The 21,327-nt window shown below is 38.2% G+C and overlaps 1 protein-coding gene across 1 annotated transcript in view; it reads right to left on the bottom strand.

Annotated features, from left to right (window-relative positions):
• Positions 1 to 20,746, bottom strand: part of MET (MET proto-oncogene, receptor tyrosine kinase) — a 64,610-nt gene extending 43,864 nt beyond the window's left edge. Inside the window, exons 1-2 of the mRNA XM_010220918.2 lie at positions 19,535 to 20,746; positions 8,025 to 8,216 (exon numbers count right to left, since the gene is read on the bottom strand). Of these exons, the coding sequence (XP_010219220.2) occupies positions 8,025 to 8,216; positions 19,535 to 20,740 (1,398 nt within the window). The 5' untranslated portion in view covers positions 20,741 to 20,746. The remainder of the gene's footprint in view (positions 1 to 8,024; positions 8,217 to 19,534) is intronic.
• Positions 20,747 to 21,327: the final 581 nt, after the last annotated feature.

The following is a 21,327-nucleotide window of genomic DNA, read 5'->3' as shown; positions in this document are numbered from 1 at the left end:
CAGAAAATTTCTTGTGTCATTATATAAACCTATGTCTGGCCCACTCTTGGAATTTTTTGGTTGCTCCATCACCCAAAGAGCATGTTAAAACAGGAAAATGTTCAGAGTAGGGCAACAGTGGTTATCGAAATGCTGAAATGGATGCCTTATGAAGAATGACTGAGTAGGAGAGTTGACTTTATTGGTAAAAGCATATAGAACCTCCCTGCCAAGAGGTAGTAGACAGACTGGCTATCTACTGTCTCATCTAATAAATAATAATAAACCCATAAACATCATCAAAAGACAAAAGTGAGAGTCAAGTTAAAAACAGAAAGGGAAGACTCCTTGGCAGTATGTCCTGGACCTATGGAAATCCTTGTCAAAGGATGTGAATGTGAGGCCATTGTATATTCAAGAGAAACTCCACAAATGGAGAAGAGTTCCACTGGAGTTTACAAAACTGACAATGCCCCATAGCTCAGGAAATCCCCAGATCTGAAAATAGTTGGAGGTTTGGAGTAGGAGGTATTACATATGTTTTCCCTCATCCCTAGGCATCCACTTGTCACCACAGCTGGAGACAAAGCATTGAGCTGGATGGACCCATGATCTGAATCAGTGTGGCTCTTATATTCTTATAAATAACCTTGCTGAAAAGTGTATTCAAGATCAGTAACTACAACCCCACACATCATTCCCAAAGCAAGAAAATATTTAAATCTTCTGTCTAAGAAGAATGTAGGTACTCAAGTAAAACACTAAGAAGATGACTTAACTTACTAGCATATGTTTACTCTTGATGCTTCAAAAAGGCACGTAATAGGCACTAAAACATATATATACATAAACACACATATATACACATATATATCTTTCATATATGTCAAATATATATAATCGTTTAGTGTAGCTTAGAGCACTTCCACAGAGATAAACAAATTAATCTATACTTTATAATGGAAGTCTGTCATCACATGTGATGTCCATGAACGTCACATTAATTAATTTAAATATTCTTTCATTATCATCAATCTTAAGTCAGAAGCCTTGACTGTAGGTTGATTTATAGATAATTTTGCAAATCAAGACCGTAATAATTTCAGTTAAAAAGCGGCATGCAACAGCTCTTTTTTTTTGCTTTTTTTAAAAATCATTCTGATGCTCAGTCCTGCTAGTCATCAGGATTGAATTACAAGTGTTAGCGTGTGCATGTTGAAATATCTTCTGCAAAAATGATAGGCCTTCTTAAAACAGTTCCATCTAAGTATCATATTGTTATTTTTTCCCTAGATGTCTGGCAGGTGGAGGCTATTACCCAGTAGAGATAGACTCAGGGTTAACTTTATTGTGTAACGCCTCAAACGCCTCAGGATATGCAGCATAGCCTTGCAAAGGGCACATATGTAGCTTGCTGAACACTGTATATCATCCTAATCCATCGAGAGTACAAGGGATCTGCTCTGAAGGGTGTAGGCTTTTCTACTGGAACTGAATATTAAAACGTGTGCTTTCAAAACAGTTATTCAGCACCAGGTGTTAATTTTAATTTGACTCTATAGATTTAGCAATAAGGAATATTGGATATTTTATTCTGGGAGCGTGAAGGCATGTTCTTCACCACAAAGGCAAGAACTGCTATTATAAAGCATGTTAGATAGTGAACCTTATGTACAGAAATGTTATTTATGTAGATTTTGACACTGATATCTGATGGTTTAAAATAGTAAAGGGGAAAGAATTGCACATTCCTGTAAATCATGTGTTTGTATTTTGCATTTAGCCATAAATAGCTCAGATTGCCAGTACTGAAAAGCCAGGTTGGTAACTGGTCCACTGAGAAACAGAAACAGGCACTGCAAGCCTTTTCGATGACTTCACTGTTACCCCATTGCCCTTTCCTCCTTCCAGCCCTGTCAGAATGAAGCCCCATGCTCATTTATTTCTTGGCTTCCCCACGCTTGCTTCCAGTGTGGCTTGCCGTTTACACCAGTGGGTTTTGTTATGGCTATATTTGTCTAGTAGGAAATGAACTAGATCAAAAGGAGTCTGATCAATCTGAAGGCAGAAATGACTTCCAGTATGCAGGGGTATGAACTCAGTTAGAATTACTGTGCTGAAAGATGCAAAGCTCAGTGCTCCTTTCCACTGAGTCAACTCATGGTGTTAATAGTCACTGTGGGCACAAGCTCCTGAAGCACTCCTGAAGCAGCAAGGCCTTGCCACTTAGCTGTTTGCAAGAGGAGAGCGCAACTGAAGAGTTGGCACTCTTCTTACTGAATTCTGGGACACAGCTTGCCAGGCTCTGAGTGCAGTTACCAAATAAAAAGCAGATGTGATTATCTTTGTCCATACTCATTTCAGCAACATGTATTATATTCCCTGGAATCTAACCTCTGAAAGCAGCTATGACACATGCTAATTTATCCCTTGTCAGGGAAATGAGATGTATGTCTTACAGTTTGGTCTTGCTTTTGTTTGTTTTTAATCATAAGTATTCCTGGAAAATCAGTGTGGCTATTAAGCGTGTGGTCCATTCGGATATGAAAGCTGATAGATTTGTGTTCTGCCTGTGAATATTTCCCAGATCACAGATTTGGGAGATTCCAGTCCCTATACCTATATTGTCATAAAGAAGTAGGGGGACCAAATGAAATGATAAGGCAGTAGGTTAAGAAAACCCCCAAGGAAGCTCTTCATCATTCAGAGCATAATGAAATTATAGGACTCATTGTCACAGGATATTGTGGAGGACAAAAGAACAAATAATTTCAAAAAGCAGTAAGCAAAATCCATGGAAATGAAGTCCATCAAGGTCTATTAAACACCAGATGTGGATACAATGTCCAGCTCAGGAAATCTCTGGGCTGCACAGTGCCGGAAGCAGGAGGGCACTGGGAGAAGTGTCTCTGTGTTTGCCTGCCTCATGTTCCTCCCTTAACCACCCTGCCCCCCCCAGAGATAGCACATTCGGCTCCTTGAACCTTAATTCTAACCCCATGCACACCTTTTCATGTGAAAAATCTGATTAAAAACGTTGGGATAGAATGAGCACTATGAATAAAGCTTTGGGCAAAGATGTGCAGAGAGGCCCCAAGAAGGGTGAGTGCCCCACTGAGTGAGACATGCCTCAAGGGAGCAAGGCATATCTGTGCCATCATGTGTCCCTGCTCATGCTTCGGTCCTTGTGCTCCAAGCAATTTTTAGTCCAGGAGCAGCTCAGACAAGACAGTGTGTGACCATGTTCTGCTAACTCTTGGCTTCCCGGCTAGAGCTAGCTCACAGGCACATGGGACAGGGCTGAAGCCAGCATGTGGCTGACTCTACCTCAGAGTGCCTATGTCTTGCCAGGGACAAGACTTTCCTATTGTCTAGGAGCAACAGAATGGACCTCCTCCTGCACCATGAAGATGAGCGGGTCCATGGGGCCGCTTCTTACTCCATGGGCAGCTCCCAGAACAGCGCTGCTAGGGCTCCCATTGCCCTGCTGCACACTCAGTTTCACTGGTATAATCAGAAAGTCCCTGAGTGATCCAACTCTCATGCCAAAATTTCATCTGAAGAAAGCATCTGCCAAAATAACTGTAAAACTTACGATGAAAACTTTCCTATTTCCTTTGTCCTAAGGTAGGTCACCAACAAGCAACATACTTGCTTGGACTTTGTCTTACTGAGGCCATCTTCAGTCATGAGAGCATGTACAATACTCTTATTTGCAAACATTTTGGTAATATCATACCAAAACCTAGCTTCTGCTTACACTAGAGGCATCAATGTCTTGCTTATAGAGAGAAAAACAAATGTGAGCTTTTCAGAACAAATCTTGTTTTCCCACTCTTTTCAGAGCTATCACAAAGATTGCTCCTTCCTGAAGAACACTGCCATTTTCTTAATTACCCAGAAATCACTCTCTGAAAAAAACTTCAGGGAAAGAAAATTTCACATTGGAACTCAGCAAAAGTAGAAAGTATTCTAGCTCAATATTTTCTGGGGCTTTTGCGATAAACTAGAGTTTCCCCAAAATAATGTCTGGTAACGAAAGTGTCTTTACCAGTAATGAATAATATTCTCAGAGCAGCCTTTTTGACTTCAGTGGAGTAACACTGATTTACACTAACTGAAAACCTGACTCCACAACTATAGCAGTGTGACTGTGTGCTATTTTCTAGTCAAATAATTACTGTGAAATACCTGATTCACTTTGCACCCAACAGCTGTACTTCTAGCCTACGTTCCCACTCACACTCTGAAAACAAGCGCAATAAGAAGGGTTGAAACAGCTGCAACTTCTCAACAGAAAAAAAAGAAAGGGAGAGAGAAAAACTTGTTGTCAGACTCCAGGTTAGGAAGGAAGTAAAACCATTTTTCTTATCCGACTCATGCATGTCAGCTGTCTTAGAAAAATGATTACTTGCTCCTTTCTGTAACAGAAACTCCACAGTATTTAATATACTACAAACTTCAATCTTTTCATGGCCAAATACAGGTTTAACACTTCTAATTCAGCCAAAACATGCTCAGTATGTCAATGTGCTGAAACTACTCTCCAGATCTCTGAAATTTACCTCCTGGCCCCAATTATCGTCTTTAAAAGAGCTCATGAATCTTCTGTATTTGGACCATCCAGATCAGTATGATTTTAGTTTTAGATTTTGGCTGAAAAATATATGTTCTTAGTGAGGCAGGTTGTGTTTTCTTTCCTGTGTTAGTGCTTTCCAGACCCGTTAAAATGAATAATTCTGTTTATTCTAACTAAAAGAACTATCAGTAAATGACAGGTGTTTTATTCACTGGGCAGATAAAAGATACCTGCTTTTGCATTCCAAATATTGTCATCTCAAATGCTTTTATTAAAGAAGCAAAATACAGGCTATATTCAAATATGATTTGGGTCATTATCACAGTTGTGATGGGTAATGCCATGAGCTTCAATGAAATCACTTGTAAATATAGGGACTATTCATTGTGATCCACTTCTAGATACATCGAAAGCCAGAATCATTTATCTGTCATTTAAAGAATAAAAATTCTGGTCTTAAAAACTACAGATTAAATTTTCTGTTTTGCAGTAATGCTGTGCTGTAACTGTGTAATTTACAGAGGAAAATAGATGGAATCAGAGACCAGACATTGGTAGGAACGCAGCAATTAATGAGCAGAAGAAAAAGTAGATGGAAAGAAAGCAAGAATAAGGAAAGAAAGAACCAAGTATCTGGTTGCTAGACAAGTATAAGCAAGTATAGAGGCAGAATATGAGAAGCATTTTCAAATACACCTATCTGGGGGTCTAAATACAAGAGGAAATAGGCACCTAGATACACTTCAAGAGTCAAACTGAGTTTCTAACTTTAGGCATCTATATGTGAATATTTTGTTATTTTGCTTTTAAATAATTGCTATGAAAATATGGTCTTTTAAAGATATTAACACAATATAACAGGATTTAAAAGAGAGCCCCTGAGGGATAGAATTTTGCTACTAATTACCTCTGAAAGCAATTCTATCACTGAAGGGAAATAATCAACTGTGGATAGTTGCAAGTAGATTGCACATAAAAACTCAACCTTTTCCATGTGTAAATAACAATAAGCTAAAAATATGAGTGTAAAAAAATTCTGCAAAACTTGGGCATTAAAAAAGATAAAAATTGAGATTCCTTTTCATTATGTTGTAGTAAATTTGTGAATAAAACAAATAAAAACATTATTACATGTCTTTGTTAAGAAATATGTGGAAGGGGTTGGGGATATTGGTTTGATGAATTAAGTCATCGTTAGATTATCCTGCTTTTTTTAAAACCATTATAACTCAGTAATGCTAATTTACTAGCTTCGTCTTTAATGATCTACATCTCATTGCAGTTAATAGCTGTATTTCCATAGAAACTCTATTGCAAATCTGCTTTAGTTGGGCATTTGCTAATGAACATGTTTGAAAGCACTTCCTAGATAAGTACGAGTGCAAAAAAAGAAGATTTAATGTAAGTGAATATTAAATTCGGGAAAGTCAGTCATCTCTACCCTGGAGACCCAGGATCTTTTCCAAGGTGATTTTGAGGGGAAAAGGAAAAGGAAAAAAAGGGAAAAAATCCCCCGTTGTAACTTTTTTTGGTTGGAAATAGTGTCATTTTAGGTAGTCTATGTGCTTATTTTCTTGCCGGTTGCACTCAGCCCTCCAAGCAAGAGCTCATACTTATTACAATATGAGCCCAATGCTAACTTCCCTCTGTAACTCAAGCCAATCTAATTCAATGATGAGAATATTTCTGCTAATGGCAATGTGCAATTCACACAATAGCCTTTCTTTTGATCTGTAACTGAGCCTAGAATGGGAAATGTATCCTGGAAATATTTTAATTGTTCCAAGAGTTGGACAAAAGTCTGAATGAAATGTCTGGTGCAGGACTTGAATGAATAATTCAAAGAAAGTTACTTACAAAAATAATGCTGCCTTGCTCTTTCTACCAAAGTTCTCTAAAAGCTTTGTCCAAGCCCAGAACAAATGCTATGAAAAAGACAGCAACTGTTATTAACTGCATTTCATAGATAAGGAAATGGCTTTAGAAGGATTAAACACCTTGCTCATATTGACTGTGTGAACCAGTAGCTACCTTTAAGAACAAAGAATTGGTTGCTCCTATGCTCAGCAGTATGCTCCCATACCCTGCATACAGACAATGGAAGTAAGAAAAGAAAAGAAAAAAAAGAAAGCTTGTTTTCTAATCCTATCTGATGAGGTACAAAACACAAAAGGTGAAAAAAGATGCCTATGAAAAGATACATGTGCCCAAGTGTTTTTCAATGGAGGATTACCAGAAATGGAAAACCTGGAAGGGCACAGCAACTCATGATGGCCTTTTGAGCAGGTTCCACCTAATGATGGTTAAGGGATAACACTGCTAATTTTCATAACTCTCTGCAGCCTTCAGACCAAGAAGGGTCAAGGATTGGCCAACACTCAAGAGAACCCACTGACAGAAAAAAAGACAAAGATGTCCTTGGGTGCACAAGGGATCCAGGCTGAGACATGTACCAAGGCCAGTCACTGCAGCAGCTGGAGAAGCCAAGACCTCCAAGGAGGTTACTGCTGGATGACAGTCCTTGAAATAAGATAGATGGTTAGAAAGATCCCCTGTTGCCTTCAAAATATTTTGTCTTCAAATGCTGTATTTTGCCTGTTTAATTTTCAAAAGACTGTTGGCCTTATGGGTTGGATGTATTTCTTTAGTCTCCTGTAAAGAAAGCATCTAGTATAATCTAAATAAGTTAGTAGTGTACTCAGTGTAGGGAGACAAACTTCTCCAGAGTGTGATTTATCCACCTACAGAAATCTTGTCTGAGGACGGAATGTGTTGCCGTCTGAAAGGACAGAGAGAAGAATGAGCAAAAGCCCTAGAATATAAGAAGATGCACTCAGAGTAATTCAAAAGAAAACAAAGGAGGAGATAATCTCAGTTTCACAGTTTAACAGGGGTATGTTAGCAAATAATTTGGTACCACAGGAATGGATCAGCAGACAGAAACAACTCATGCTGAGGCTTCTGCATCTTCACTATAACCTGTCTGGACATTTGACTTTGGACTAGCTTTCATCTGGTTCCCAAGTCATTATTCTCAAGTCATTTGACCATTACCAAATGACCATAGCAAGCTCATATTTGAAGCTGTTTGAGGAAGCAGTCACCCTTCTGCCCCAGCTGGTGTTTGGTGCATGTCTGATAGGATGGAGCTGGATGGATGGAGCTTTCTTACTCAGGATGGAGCTTTCAGTTTTGTTTCCTTTGCAAGCAATCTTGGTTGTATTCACCAAAACTGCTCTACGAGCAGAACCAGCCTGAAGTGAGTGGTGATCACAGAATTTGTTCCAAAACACAAGGTTCATGCAAACATCTAGAATACCAAATGCACAGTGGTCCTCAGCAATTCCAGTTTTATAATGCCCTGTTAATCTGAGGTTATACTGAGGTTATACTGAGGTTATATTGCCCCTCATTTTTCACTCTTCTGCTGAAATACAGCGTGTTTCTGATTGCAAGTAACATTTACCTGCATGAAGCGGCCCTCTGATGTTCCCAAGTTAGCAACAGTAAGGTTCCCTTTGGTGAAGACAGATATCGAAGTTAACAGGACATTGTTGAACTGGCCCATGAACAAGTCGACCCTCTGCAAAGGAGTTGTGACTTCTAAGCGATATTCATCATCTTGTGCTCTGCAGTACGAAGCATTTCTTGAAAAAGCCTGTTTGAAAATGAAGTACAGATGAGTGCTCTCTTTATGAGTAGGAATAGATCTTTGTCAGAGTGAAGTCATTTAGTACAAATGCATTTGGCCAAAAGTATTTTTAAATGTTTCAAACTTAATTGTTTCATCAGTTATAATATTCCAAAAGGAAAGCAATGACTTCTTAATGTTATAGGAATGTTTTCTTTTTCCTTTTATATTCTGTCATTAGGAATGAGACTATAACAACTTACTTAACCAAAGGATATACCTATAAGGGATTTTTAGTAACTTCCATACTGCTTTGCTTCCAAGGGTCTCAGAATTCTTTAACCTCAAAGCTTGCATAGCAATCTATTTGTTCCTATGCTTAGAAAAGCAATTCTCTAAACATGTTTTATTCCCCCCTCAGCTTCTTTGCATAAAAATATCATTTTCCAATCCTCTTTTCTTTCTATTGTTTTTCACCACTCTTTTTTTTTCAGTGAGGGTATAGAAAAGAGGAAAAAAATGGTGGATAAAGAGAAGAGGGAGATAAAACGAGAAAAAATATGTTTCTGATTGTGTATTTTAATGACACTATTGTGTCTTTACAATTTCTTAGGCTGTTATATGGATCAGCTATTGCTTATGCACTATTTTGACCAATCTGTATGTATCTTGAGTGCGTGCTAATATTTGCTGTTTTTGCAGGTTCTCCTCTTTCATTTTGGGAATAGAAAATACACGTTTTTAATTTTCATTGGAATAATTCTTAAACAATGCACTTTAAGTTATCTCTAGAGAAGATTATGACTGCTGTCCTGGTGATTCAATAGTAATCTATTAATCAATAATTCCATTACCGCTGATACTACATCATCCGTTTTGGTGGGATTGCACAGATAATAACCAGGAACCACCTAAAGGATCTCTAACCAGTTTAAATTTGGAAGTCATCTAGTATGCTCCCCTGTAACATAATCTATAAATAAACATATAAGGGAGGGTATAAGGGATCTTTTGATGGTTTCCTCTGGCAAAATCAATACAGAGGTTGATTTTTTCCTACCTTTTTATTGACGGTTTTTACAAATATATTTTTAAAAGTCTTTTTAAAAGCTTGAATCAAGCCTTTTGAAGTTAATCATAGTCTTTCCACTAAACTCATTAGATCTGGATCATGCTCTTAAAGAATAAGCAGGACTAAATTTTTATTTTCTTATTTTCTGGATTTGGTTTTCCTTCTATGACTTATAATCAAAGTAGTATGAGAAAGAAAGCAATAAAGCAAATAAATAAAGAATTTCTTGCCGTTTTAATTCTGGTGAACTTTGGAAAAAAAAACAAAAGACATTGAAAATGCTATTAACAAAATATTCAATCTAATATCTCAATCTCTTGAATTATAATGCTTCTGAACTGAGCACAGCAGCAGCACTGCCAAGTGCTCCTTAGAAGTCAGCAGTGGTGCCAGCTTTTCTCCTGATGCCCTGTCCAAGTGTTTCAACTGTGTCATTTAGGTAAAATGCAGAATAAGATCTAAGAAGAACAGCTGAGATCTCTTTACATGATCTACTGATATTAAAAAAGAGAGGTACTATATTAGATCTGATATAGCAGGGACTTAATGGTGTGATTAGCTATATGCTTAAGTGTTGCTGTATTAGTTTTGATATTAACTGTTACTGTATGGTATGTCTTGCTTGGCAGGAACTGACATGGTGCCATACAGAAGGCCCACTAATAATCATTGAATATACTTGAAATATTCTTAGCCCAGTATTTGACTAACACATAAACAGGGGACAAATTTAGCCTTTCTTCATTTTGGCCACCAAACAAGCTCAAAGCATTATTCTTTCACACTCATATCCTATCCAGTCTAAAAGTATTTGTGAAACATCTGCACAAAGATTACTCATACAGTGAGTATGCACAGTTCAAGTGCAGAAAGATATACAGTTTTCATTCTTTTTGAAATGAGGCAGAGCTCTCATTTCTCCCTCCCCCAACCTGGGACCTCTGCTCTTCACTATAAGGTCTTTTCTCCAAAAAGCAAACATGTTTCTGTGTGTTTAACTTCAAAAAAAAAAAAAAAAAGTACTTTCTCATATGTGGTCATGTTACAACGGTTTGAACATCCTCATAGTCATCATGAATCTCCGTTCAATCTCTTTTTAGCAAGTGGCTCGATTTTCTTCCTTGCCCTGACACCTTTCCCAGCTTCCTCAAAGTCAGGGCAGCCTTCCTCAGAGATGCTGTAATTTTGGGTGTCTGCCCAAGGACCTGCAAACTGTTCCACATATGGCTTTCTTACAAAACCTGGTGCTTCATGGATTAACTATAATGTAAGGTTAGTTATCTCAGAAATATGAATGCTTTGATCTAGGGGAAAGAATACAGAGATTAAAAGGCTACTCAGAAAACTAAAGAAAGATTGATAACACAGAAAGCAGTTGGGAAAAGAAGCTGCTTTAAATTAACTCTTTGAAGTCTGAGTCTCTCTCTCCCCCTCTTCCCTCCACCCCAGTACACATATAAGTATCCATTTGGCTGTCAAAGTGGAAAAATAACTGATGTCAGATGATGCAGGCTGGATATTACGCCAAGTTCCAGTGACAAATCACACAAATATTGAAATGGACAATGAGAGGACGGTAAGTGATAGGGCTGGGTGCTCTGGCGCGATTGGAGGTGCCAGTTGCATGGGTGATTCACCGAGGAGGCTCGGTGCTCGGTGTAGGAATGCAGCGAGGTGTGGGCACGGGCTGCCCGTGCCCAGAAACGGCAGGAGATAACACATGCTATCATATTTGTTCATAGGGGAAGTTGTGGTGCTTGGGAATTTAGCCTGGATCCAGTCCATGGAAGACAAACATACCAAAAAAAAAAAAAAAAAAAAAAAAGATTTTAGGTATCTCTGAGCTGGCTATCAGGAGCTGTCATGGCTTGGCAGTTAACTGATGATTTATGCATCATATTTAGTTGGCATAAAAATAGGATTTGCACAGTCGAAATCAAAAGTGCAAAGCAGGGAGCAAATCTTGATGCAAAACAAAAGCCTCAAATGAAATCAAGTTAGGTAAGTGTCAGAACTGAAAATAGCTGGTATGAATAACTAGACACTGGGGAAAAATCAGAAATTTCAACTACAGATTTTTTTTTTTGTGAGATTTTTCTGATATTTGAAGTGCCTGCAATTGGAAGAAACAGTTCAGTAAGCATTCCTCCACGTCTTTTTTTTTTCCAGAGCTGGCCAAAAACTACTCTTCCTAATTAAGTGCCATGCTCAATTAGAAAGTGAAATTAAGTTTAATGCCTTAAATAAACTAGCGATTAATGACTTTTTATTGCTGTACTACATCTTATGCTGTCCTGCAAGCAATTTGGAGGACAGCATTAGATTTTAAAATTAATTTGACAAATTGAAGAAACAGACTGAATAGACTAGATAGAATTTACTAATATCAAGTACAGAATATTCCATTTTGGAGGGAGAACTGAAGTAAAAATTAGAATAGGTAGGGGTCTCATTTCTTACAGGTTATATGCTCTTCTTAGCTTATATGACTTGCTGGTTTTCAGGAATCATATTCCTAAGTATCATCTCTTGTTTTCTGTTACAGATCCTGGATCTAGCTCAAAGACATGACTCCCTCAAGACAAATGGGCATCCAAAAGGAGATCACAGAACACTTCTTCGAGCATTTCTATGGCATAAAATGTACCATGGGAATGAGCTAATGCCAGACGGGCTGGTTTTGGAAATTGGCAAATGACAAACGTCCATTTTCAAAGAATGATAGTGGCACACGGTGAATGAACAGCCGATTCTACATACCAGATTGGTTTCCAAGCCAATTTAAAATGTAGAAGACATTTAGGCAATCTCCAGAACAGTGGGGTTTTTTTTTTTTTAAACTTCTACTGTTGCAGAGATATTGATCTGAACTGGTATTAATAATAAACTACATTTTTCTTGAGTGTGTCCTGTTGGGTGAAAGTGAGGAATTAGATCTCTTTCTCTTGAGAAAAACAAACAAACAAAAAAACAAAAACAATCAAAAACAACTTTCCACATCTCAGCTGCAAAGTAAAAGACTTGAAGAAAAAACAAGCAAGCGGAAAGAGTCCGTTCAGATGGAAACGCTCAGAGACCATCATAACTGCACAGTAGCCACTACTAGATGTTGCTACTGCCTGCACATAGGAAAACCAACCCTTCAAAACAGTATGTGTTGCAAAATAAGGAAAAAGATGAAATTATTGAGGAAAAAAAATAGCTTTAAGCTACACTTTCAGCTTTAAGGACTTGGCCCAAAACTCACTGAAGTCAATGGAAAGATTCCATGAGAAATTCTGACCTCCAGAGAAACAGAATTCTTTTAAGGAATTCCACTGATGTAAAAATTTACACAGTGTCATCCCACTTACTCCTAATAATTGTTGCTTTGATCTACTTAACTGCCCCAATGAGGTGGGGAAGGAGGTTCCTGGAGCGAGCTTCACTTAAGGTAATAAGGTAAAAAGACATCCATGTTAAATGTAATTAGGTAATACAAATTAAAATGATTACATGTTCTATTGTCAAGATGATTCAAAGAGTTATTTGCTTTTGTCATTGAACATTGGTGCATTAGTTTTCATAATCTGGTTAGTGCATTAGCACTAAGTAAATCCTATTGATTTAGCAGATAAAATGGACCTAAGTAATCTTTGTATTTTCCCCATTTCCTTTATATTAATTTAACATTTAACTTAGTGTACAGGTTATCAAAGGAGAGGTGTTGATTAATTATTCAGTTTGATGAAATAAAATAAGGCGTGGGAGATGCTGATAAAACAATTTTGCTGTACAGTTGTACTGTACATGAAATCCTTTTTTTCCTCAGAAGTCCTTGTTTGCATGGAAGTTGTGGTGGAAAAGAGAGGCTGTGTCATAATGCCAAGTGTGGAGACTCTTATTCCAGGATAACATTGCACAACAGCTGCATGTCTAGCCAAAACAGTGGTGCAAGAGATATGTGAGATAGAAAGGAGGCCAGAAGGTAGGAGGGAATCATGTAATTTGCCTTAATTTACACCATTTTATATACAAGCTGAATGACGTTTGCTTAAGGTGTTACTCGCTTTCCCCAAGATCATTCCTCCTTTTCATTACTTTCCTCATTGCATATGTTGCTCTACTTATATTTCTTTGTTACCTACATTTACTTGCTGAACCATTTATGCTACAAATCTTCTTTCTTAATGACACTTTTTATTTAGCATGTGATTTGACTCAGGATTTAATTCTGTCCATGGAAATCGGGAGTAATTCAACTTTGATGTAAAAGCAGCATGAGATCAGAAACCCACATGCCACCTAGAAAGTGCAAGTAGCACAACTGTCTCTTGGATACTAATTACCTACTGTTGTTTTAGTGAGCAATAAGGAAGGTGGGACAGGAACCTGAGCCAGATCAGACTAAGCAAAGAAACTGCTGAGGTTAGGCTGGTGTTGAGTGAGCTGAAAGGCAGTCATATCTTTTGTCAGGATTTACGTCAGGGGTAAAAAAAGGGTAAAAAGGAGTCATGGACAGACAAAAATGGAAAGCCTGTAGGACTCTGAAAATAATGCAGTATCTGAGATAGAGACCCTCTGGAGGTATCTCTATAATTTCATACCAGAACCTGAGGGAAATCAGTTCCTAACTTAGATGTCTTAACTCTCTACTAAAGCTAGCAAGATCTGCATGGAATGCACTAAAAAAATTAGCTTCTTTTTCTTTGGAGAATGGAATTATATATATAAAAACAATCTGAACAGTTCTCTCAAGAGGGTCTAAGTCCCATTGCACAAAACCATGAGTAGAGTAGAGCAAAATCTAAACTGGGGTGAAAGGACACTTACACTTCAGTTTGAACCCAGGAAAAGTGTCACAGACATGAACCTTATACATCTGTGAATGAAAATTCTCACAGCTGCAAATCCGCTAGCTTACATTTTGCAGCTGTCTTATTTTGGGACAGTAAAGTTTTTCAAATTTTGCAAACTTGCACAGGATGAGAAAAATACTCTCTGTCCAGTTCTAGTACTTGGAGTAACTTAAGGGTCTTGAGAAATTTTGAGAAATAAAATACACATGACCAGAGAATCCAGCTATTAATAATAAAGAAATAAGAAATATTTTCTGCATGAAATGATTTCTGTGCAATTCCAGAGAATACAGACAGTCAGTCTCTCAGACTAATAACCAATAGGGAATCCTGTCTTAAATAGAAGAATTTGATTTAAAAGTCTGGAAATGGATCATTATTAGTAGCTTTTGCTGATAAAGCAGTGCCCTTTCCAGAAAATGGTAGTTTAACGGTACCACTTTTTCACGGAGAAATACAGCTTTCATCGAGAAAATGATAAAGCATCAATAAGCACAAGTGGAAGACAGAGACATGCCCCTAGCAGGAGTTCAGGTGATGGAAAACTGCCTCTGTTTCTTGCAGAACTCAGAGAGCAATAGGTTAGTCCCGAAGCCCTATAGCTCTTAGGGCTCAGAGGAGTCTCTGAAGATACCTCCCATTAAGGGCAATGTGGTAATAGCTAAAGAACCCTCCTAACCTGTCTTTTTTTCCCTTGTCTTGGGAACTTCCTTGTGACCATGCCCGGTGGTGAATCCCAGGGCCAGAAGGCAGACCTTGCTGCTATAGCTCCCTGCCGAACATGGTCCAACCTGGTCCCACATCCACAGGTATTGCTGAACCTACACCCAGCTTTTCCTCCCATGAGGCTTCCCAGGAGTTCAGACTGCAGTAAGAACAGGCAGTGGGCGTTGAACAGGAGTGTAGCTGCAGTCTATTGCCTTACTGCTATGGTTCAAGCCTATTTTAGAGTGCTCTACAATCAGTTGGTGCACGTTCTCCCTTGACCAGTTCCTGCCTGTGCATTCTTCTGAGATGTCAGAGCCCATGGAAAAGCTTCCAGAAAATCTGCATGGACAGGAGCAGGCTTCATGCCCAGGCAGAGTACTTTATGCCATTTGATATACTATTTCCAGAGGAAATGACTGAACCAATCAGATGGTTTCTGGTGCCTGAGTTTTAGGGAAAATATTCAGGCATATTATACTCACAGTATAAAAAACATTTCTTCCATGCTGCAAGATTATCTAAATGAACCACATCAAACCTTCACAATCAGAGGAGTTGCAGTGTTATTTTTAATCTTGCCAATTTTTTTAAGGCAAATGGTGTTGGAGATTATGGTTACAGGGCCTCAAAAGAATTACTTGTCTCTGTTTATTTTATTAAATATTCCTAGACATACCCTTAGGATGACAGATCAATAAGGGCTTTTGTGGTTTCCTAATAGAAGGCAGCAATTATTTTCTTCCATTACAATATAAGCATAACCCAATTTTACCCATCTATCATCTATGTAATGGTAATAAAGAAGCATCACCATGTGTTTATTCTAGTGTCACTTTATCTTTTGTTTTGGTGATCTTCTGTTTTCATTTCACAGTCTTCCAATCTGATTTTCATCTGTTTGTGCCTTTCATTTGACAGGATTGGTGACCAGTTTGTCTTGCCTTAAGACACTTACTGGGAATATAGTAGCAAAGGCCTGCCTGTGGTTTCTCCATTTTCCTGTAAATGGAAAGGAGTCCTTATGAACTTTCGCATAGAAGCAACCAAACCACAGAAACTTTAGAGAAACTCTAGAGCTTTAGAGGAACTCTAAAACAATAGAGTTGTTCTAGAGATACCCCTCCATGGAAATCCATGGGGATTGTAGCTGGGTATCAAAGGAGAAATTGCCTCACAGTTTGCTGCATAAGGGCCATAGATTTAGGAAGAGAGCAAACAACTCCCATAAGACCACAATCTAACTAAAGATGGTTGCCCTGCATAGTTGAGATTGTCAAAGCTAAACTCAACCTACCTTGCTCGCTTCAAAAATCCTATTTAGACCACTTCTGCAAATGAGCTTTGCTGCATTTGCCTCTTTAAGTATTTCTCCATTCTAACACGATGCCTGAAAGTGACTAATTGCCACCAAATAAAATTTGCTAAGAGCCTATATCCAGTTCCCACTTTGTTGCGGGTGAGGAGATTCCTGAACAGTGATTCGAAACCCTCCACAGCAGCCACCTCTTTGTCCTGACTTGGGCAATAAAACACTATTACTCCACATTTTTTCTTTTAATTTAAAGCAAGATCTGTTTTCTCCTTATTGCCATTGAAGTGACAGCCAGCGCTTCACTGAAGAAAATTCTCAGGAAGTGCTAACTGGGCACAGCTCCACTGAAGTACATCTGAAATCAATCAGATGTACCATTTGATTGACTTTTCCTAACCCTGGCTTCAATGAGTCCAAGCTTTGGCTTCTACAGTGTTTCACTTAAACACAACTGGAAATATTTTATTTTGACTTTATAAGGCTTTGCACAAGCACTGGAATGAGTGAAACACAGCATTGTTGAGATTTATATGTTGTGTTTGATTGACTTAGCTGTCCAAGTTAAGTTTTGACAAAGACTTTTCCCATGGGTAACTGCGGACTCTGCTTTAGCCCATGTGGATTCTCTGAAGATTATAAAGAGCATTCTTATACTTCATCAGTTTGCACAGCCTGAGCACATATTGGAGCTGTCTCTAGATTCACATCTGGATTCACATATATCTCTCTCATTGCTGAGGTTATTAGAAAGGCTAACAGAAAGATAGGTAGTCAACAGCACAACCATATAAACCCAATTCCTCTAAAAATAAGGCTGAAAACTAATAAATTTTGTCAACTGCATCAAGCTGAGATGAAGTATTTTTATTTAATGCCCATGCTCAAAATCTGACATGGAGTGGCTGATGTTTTGGGGGGGTTATTCTGGTTTATTTTGGTCTGTTTCTAACTTTAGCAGCCTTAGAGTAAACAGAGCACAGAGGGACACTCACTCAAAAAAAGATAGACTACACTGAAGTTGAAGAAAATTATGCAACAATTTAGTCCATGTGACTCTTTGATAACATGGAATGGCCTTCATCAATCTGAAAAAATTTCAGATAGCATAGCACTCCCTTGAAATACTGCTTAAGGCTCATTAAAAAAAACGAAAAAGGAAAAAAAGGAAGTTACTGACATGTCATATTCACTGCTGGACTGTTTTCACTTGTTTCATAGGATAGTATGTATCCTGTTTCATAGGATAGTTCCTATGACTTAATGGTCGTCAGTAGCTTTCACTTGCATCAGTGATCTGTGGTTTCATTCCCTCATAACAACAAAGAGAAAGATCATCTTGGCTACCTTATGAAAATCAACTTCTGAATTTTGCCAAAATAAACTGTGACAAACTCTAGCCATTCATAGAAAGTTTTCTTCCAAGCTGAAGGTGAGTTACAAAGAGGAAAAAATGGGTCATGACCTTAGGTACATTTTAATACGCACAAAAAAGGGCACAAGAAGACTTCAGGGAGCTGAAATTTTATTTTCAATCTCCAGCAATACCAAAGAAGATTGGATTTGACATCCCTGACACAAGTATAAGCAGAAGAAATAATATATTTCTGCTTGCCTGCTCTTTTGCTCCCTCTGTCCCCCAAACTTGCAGGTCTATTTTGCACATCTGAAAAAAAAAACAGGTGTATAAAGAAGGCCTGACAAATTCTTGCCAATCTATTTGGCCAGCTGAAAGCAGAAAAGGCTTTCAAGACACTTCATAGGAGTCTTCACAACTCCTCTGGAATAAAGCAAAGAAAATGGAATAGCAAAGCTTGACAGTCTGGATATTTTGGTGTGAAGCAAACAATCGCGACAAAATTTCTGACTGTGTTTATGGCATTTAAAGGAAGCACACACAAAAAAAATCACAGAAATATGTTTTCTCTTTATGCATTCAATGTAGCAGAAATCAGAGTTCTGATGACATTTCTTGAAAATGGGCAGCTATAGTAAACCTTCTGCAGTGTAAGACATTCAGTTCTGATATGCAAAGCAGCAGCAGACTCTGGAAAAGCTTTTGCAAGAGGAAAGCACTTCCCAGCATGTGAAAAGTGGCAAATTATTCTGTCAATATTTTAATAGTATACTTTGCTATGAAAAGATCTACTTATGAAATAGGTATATAAGCAAGAACAGCATGAGATAAGTTAAGGCCACAAGCTTTAAACATATTCACTCACAAACGAAATACAAAAAAAAAAAACAAGGAAAAGAAAAACACTTTCAGAGAAAAACAGTGTTCGCTGTGAAAAACAAAATAAAAACGGGGGAAAAAAAAAGCCTTGAGGCTTGAAATGAAAAATTAAGAGAACAATAATGCAGTGAGAAAAGATATGAAGAAGTTACTTTATGAGTGTTTTGTAATTTTATTTTCGTTCCTGAAAGTTGCCCTTTCCACATCCAAAACAATCAGGACACATCAGGTCCCCTCCAGTTGAAAAGCTAGGGGAGCTGCTGCTCTGGCCCTGCCCTGTGGTCAGTGCAGTGTGCCATCTCCCAATAAGCTTTCCCTTATTCAAAAAAAAACAGAAAAGGCTCCACTTAGGCCTTGAGGCAAAAGCAGGTGCACTTCAAACTTATACTATCTTATATTCCAAAACAAATTAGGAAAGTACTTCTTTCCCAGATTCTGTATTCTTTTTACAAGAGCTGACATGAGCACAGGCACTGAGCAGGAGGGAAGAAATAATCTCTGTGCTTCCTCCACTCAGCAGAATTCCAGATGGCTGCAAAACAGCTATCACCTGAACGCTTGGTGTACAGAAAAGCAACTCTTCTCATTTGAAACTTCCATTACTCTAATTCACAGGACACTTTTAATAGATGCTCTTTCATTAAGAGAACTGGTTTCAGTGGGGCCGTTTATGTGTTAAGCATGAGTAATTGTATTACAATCTGGCTCTTCATGGCATGCTCCAAAGTAGCTCTTTCATTTTTCTAAAGAGGACAGTGATTCAGCATTAACAGTTTAAAATATGAGTGATATTTTCAGGGACTCCTCTGTGCACAAAGATACAAATGTTAATGAACTTTTTTATGTTATTGAAAGAAATAACTTGCTAAATGTTCCATTTATCTGCATCACAGCTTCTCAAGAGAAAAGAAAAACAATTATTTGTTAAAAAATATGGATTTTTTTTCCAGTTCTGTTAGTACTTTCTTATTACCATAAGGACATTAGTGATTTTCACAGTCAATTTACAGGAACTAGTTCTTACAAAGATGAATCATCAGCAATGCTAAATAATCTGAAATGATTAGGGACTTACTTACATTTCATAACTGTAATTGAGGGGATAGCTACATGACAGTGGAGTAGGCAAAGAAAAAACTGCAGAGGTCACCCTCAAATATCACAGAAATAATTGTCACTTACCCTGTTCACACAGTATTTGCTATCTTTTCCATAAAAGTGCTGAAGACATTTCATGTTTTGCTTGTCGACAATCTTGTTGAAGAACTCATTGATGGTTCGCACAGAGACAGCACAGACAGCAGACCTGTTTGTTGGCTCAGAAGAATCTGGTTTACTTTGTGCAAAAATGCCATAGAGAATATCATCGTTCAACCCAAGGCCCATTTCGTGGGCGAGGGCTGCGCCTGGCTTGCTCACGTAGGCAGCTTGCAAGATGTTGAACACCTCCTTCCGAATGGACCTCTTCCTCCGCTTCTCAGTGAAAATACACTCAAGAGGCATTTCCATGTAAGAGCGCATCCCTGAACCTACGGTGCAGAACCGGATAATTCTGGTGTGAAAAGTCTGGGAGTCGAGAGATTCTCTCTGGACAGTCAGAAAATAGACAAACTGATTATTTTCAAAGGCATGGACATACCTAATTGGATAAGAATCACGAAACTGAGGGAGAACATCAATGTACGACTGATCCATGAGAAATTCAAAACCATCCTGTGTTTCTTTTAACCTTCTAACTGATATTGAATGCAGTACATATGGTGGTTGAATTGCAGATGTCACAGTATTTCCAACAAAGAAGTTGACAAACCTGTCCTTTTCTGTCACTAAGACTTTAGTTCCTAAAGTGCTTACAACACAGTCAGGACAATTATTTGCTTCTCCATCCATCTGTGTAGAGTACATGCAGTGCACCTCACTTTCTATATCAGCAGGGTTGTCAGGATGAATGATGTGACGATGGCAAATGCCTCCAGACACGCTACCACAGCTGATGAGCTGATCATCATAGTAGGTTTCTACGAGCAGCGCCATGTTGACATTATCCTTCCATATGCTGTTAGATAAATTGGCTTTATCTTTGCAATCTTCACATGGTGTGCAGCCAGGGTTCTCCAAAACAGGCCCAGTCTTGTACACAGAAATGTTCTGAAGTGCTTCATTTAATACGTATATTTTATTGACTGCTCCAATATAAACATGATGGTTATATAAAACTACATTCTGAATCGGTGTTTCTGCGGTGAAGCTAGGAAGATCGTATTTTATACTCAGATTCATCTCTGACTTTTTAGCTGCTTCTTTGCATTGTCCATGGCTCCTCTGCAACAATGCAAATAAGAATATGATAATCCCAGAAGGACATGCAGTTACAGGCTTCATTGTCATAGACTGAACCTGTCAAAATACAGATAAAGAGTTATTATATTTCAGACAGAAAAGCATCACTTTATCAGTCAACAAATATCTGCTTCTAGGCTGCATGTGTTAGCTAAACTTTTTCGGCTTAAGGAGTGTTGTAATCTTGCTTGGTGTCCTTAATAGTCTCGTGCTAAAAATTGCTACTATTACTGTTCTTTGTGGGTTTTGATTTCCCTGATTGGAGAACATCTCACAAAAGGATTTTATTATGATGAATTTTGCAAGGCCCCTTGGTTTATTGTACAATAGTAGTAGTGAGACTGTTTCAGACTACTTCCATAGGCACTCAGGCTGATCTGGGTTTAGAACAAGATCATGCATGGGTAGCTGAAAGCAAGTCTGCTCAGGACACTCTCACAACACAACCAAAACAATTATAGCACTTTAGAGCCCAGATATAATATAATTGACAGGCACTTTAGGGGGCTGGGATGGTTCTTAGCATAGATGTTCAGAAATGAGAAATAGAAAAGACATGAAAAAAGTGAATATTCCAACTGAAAATTGGCTTCTCCTTTCTATGTCTCTATTCTGCTGACTTTTCTTCATTAACC

This window comes from Tinamus guttatus, unplaced genomic scaffold, assembly GCF_059628265.1.
Source record: "Tinamus guttatus ecotype Peru unplaced genomic scaffold, ASM5962826v1 Tinamus_guttatus_pri_ptg000018l, whole genome shotgun sequence".
NCBI classification, from domain to species: domain Eukaryota; kingdom Metazoa; phylum Chordata; class Aves; order Tinamiformes; family Tinamidae; genus Tinamus; species Tinamus guttatus.
This window is presented reverse-complemented; position numbering and strand designations above follow the sequence as displayed.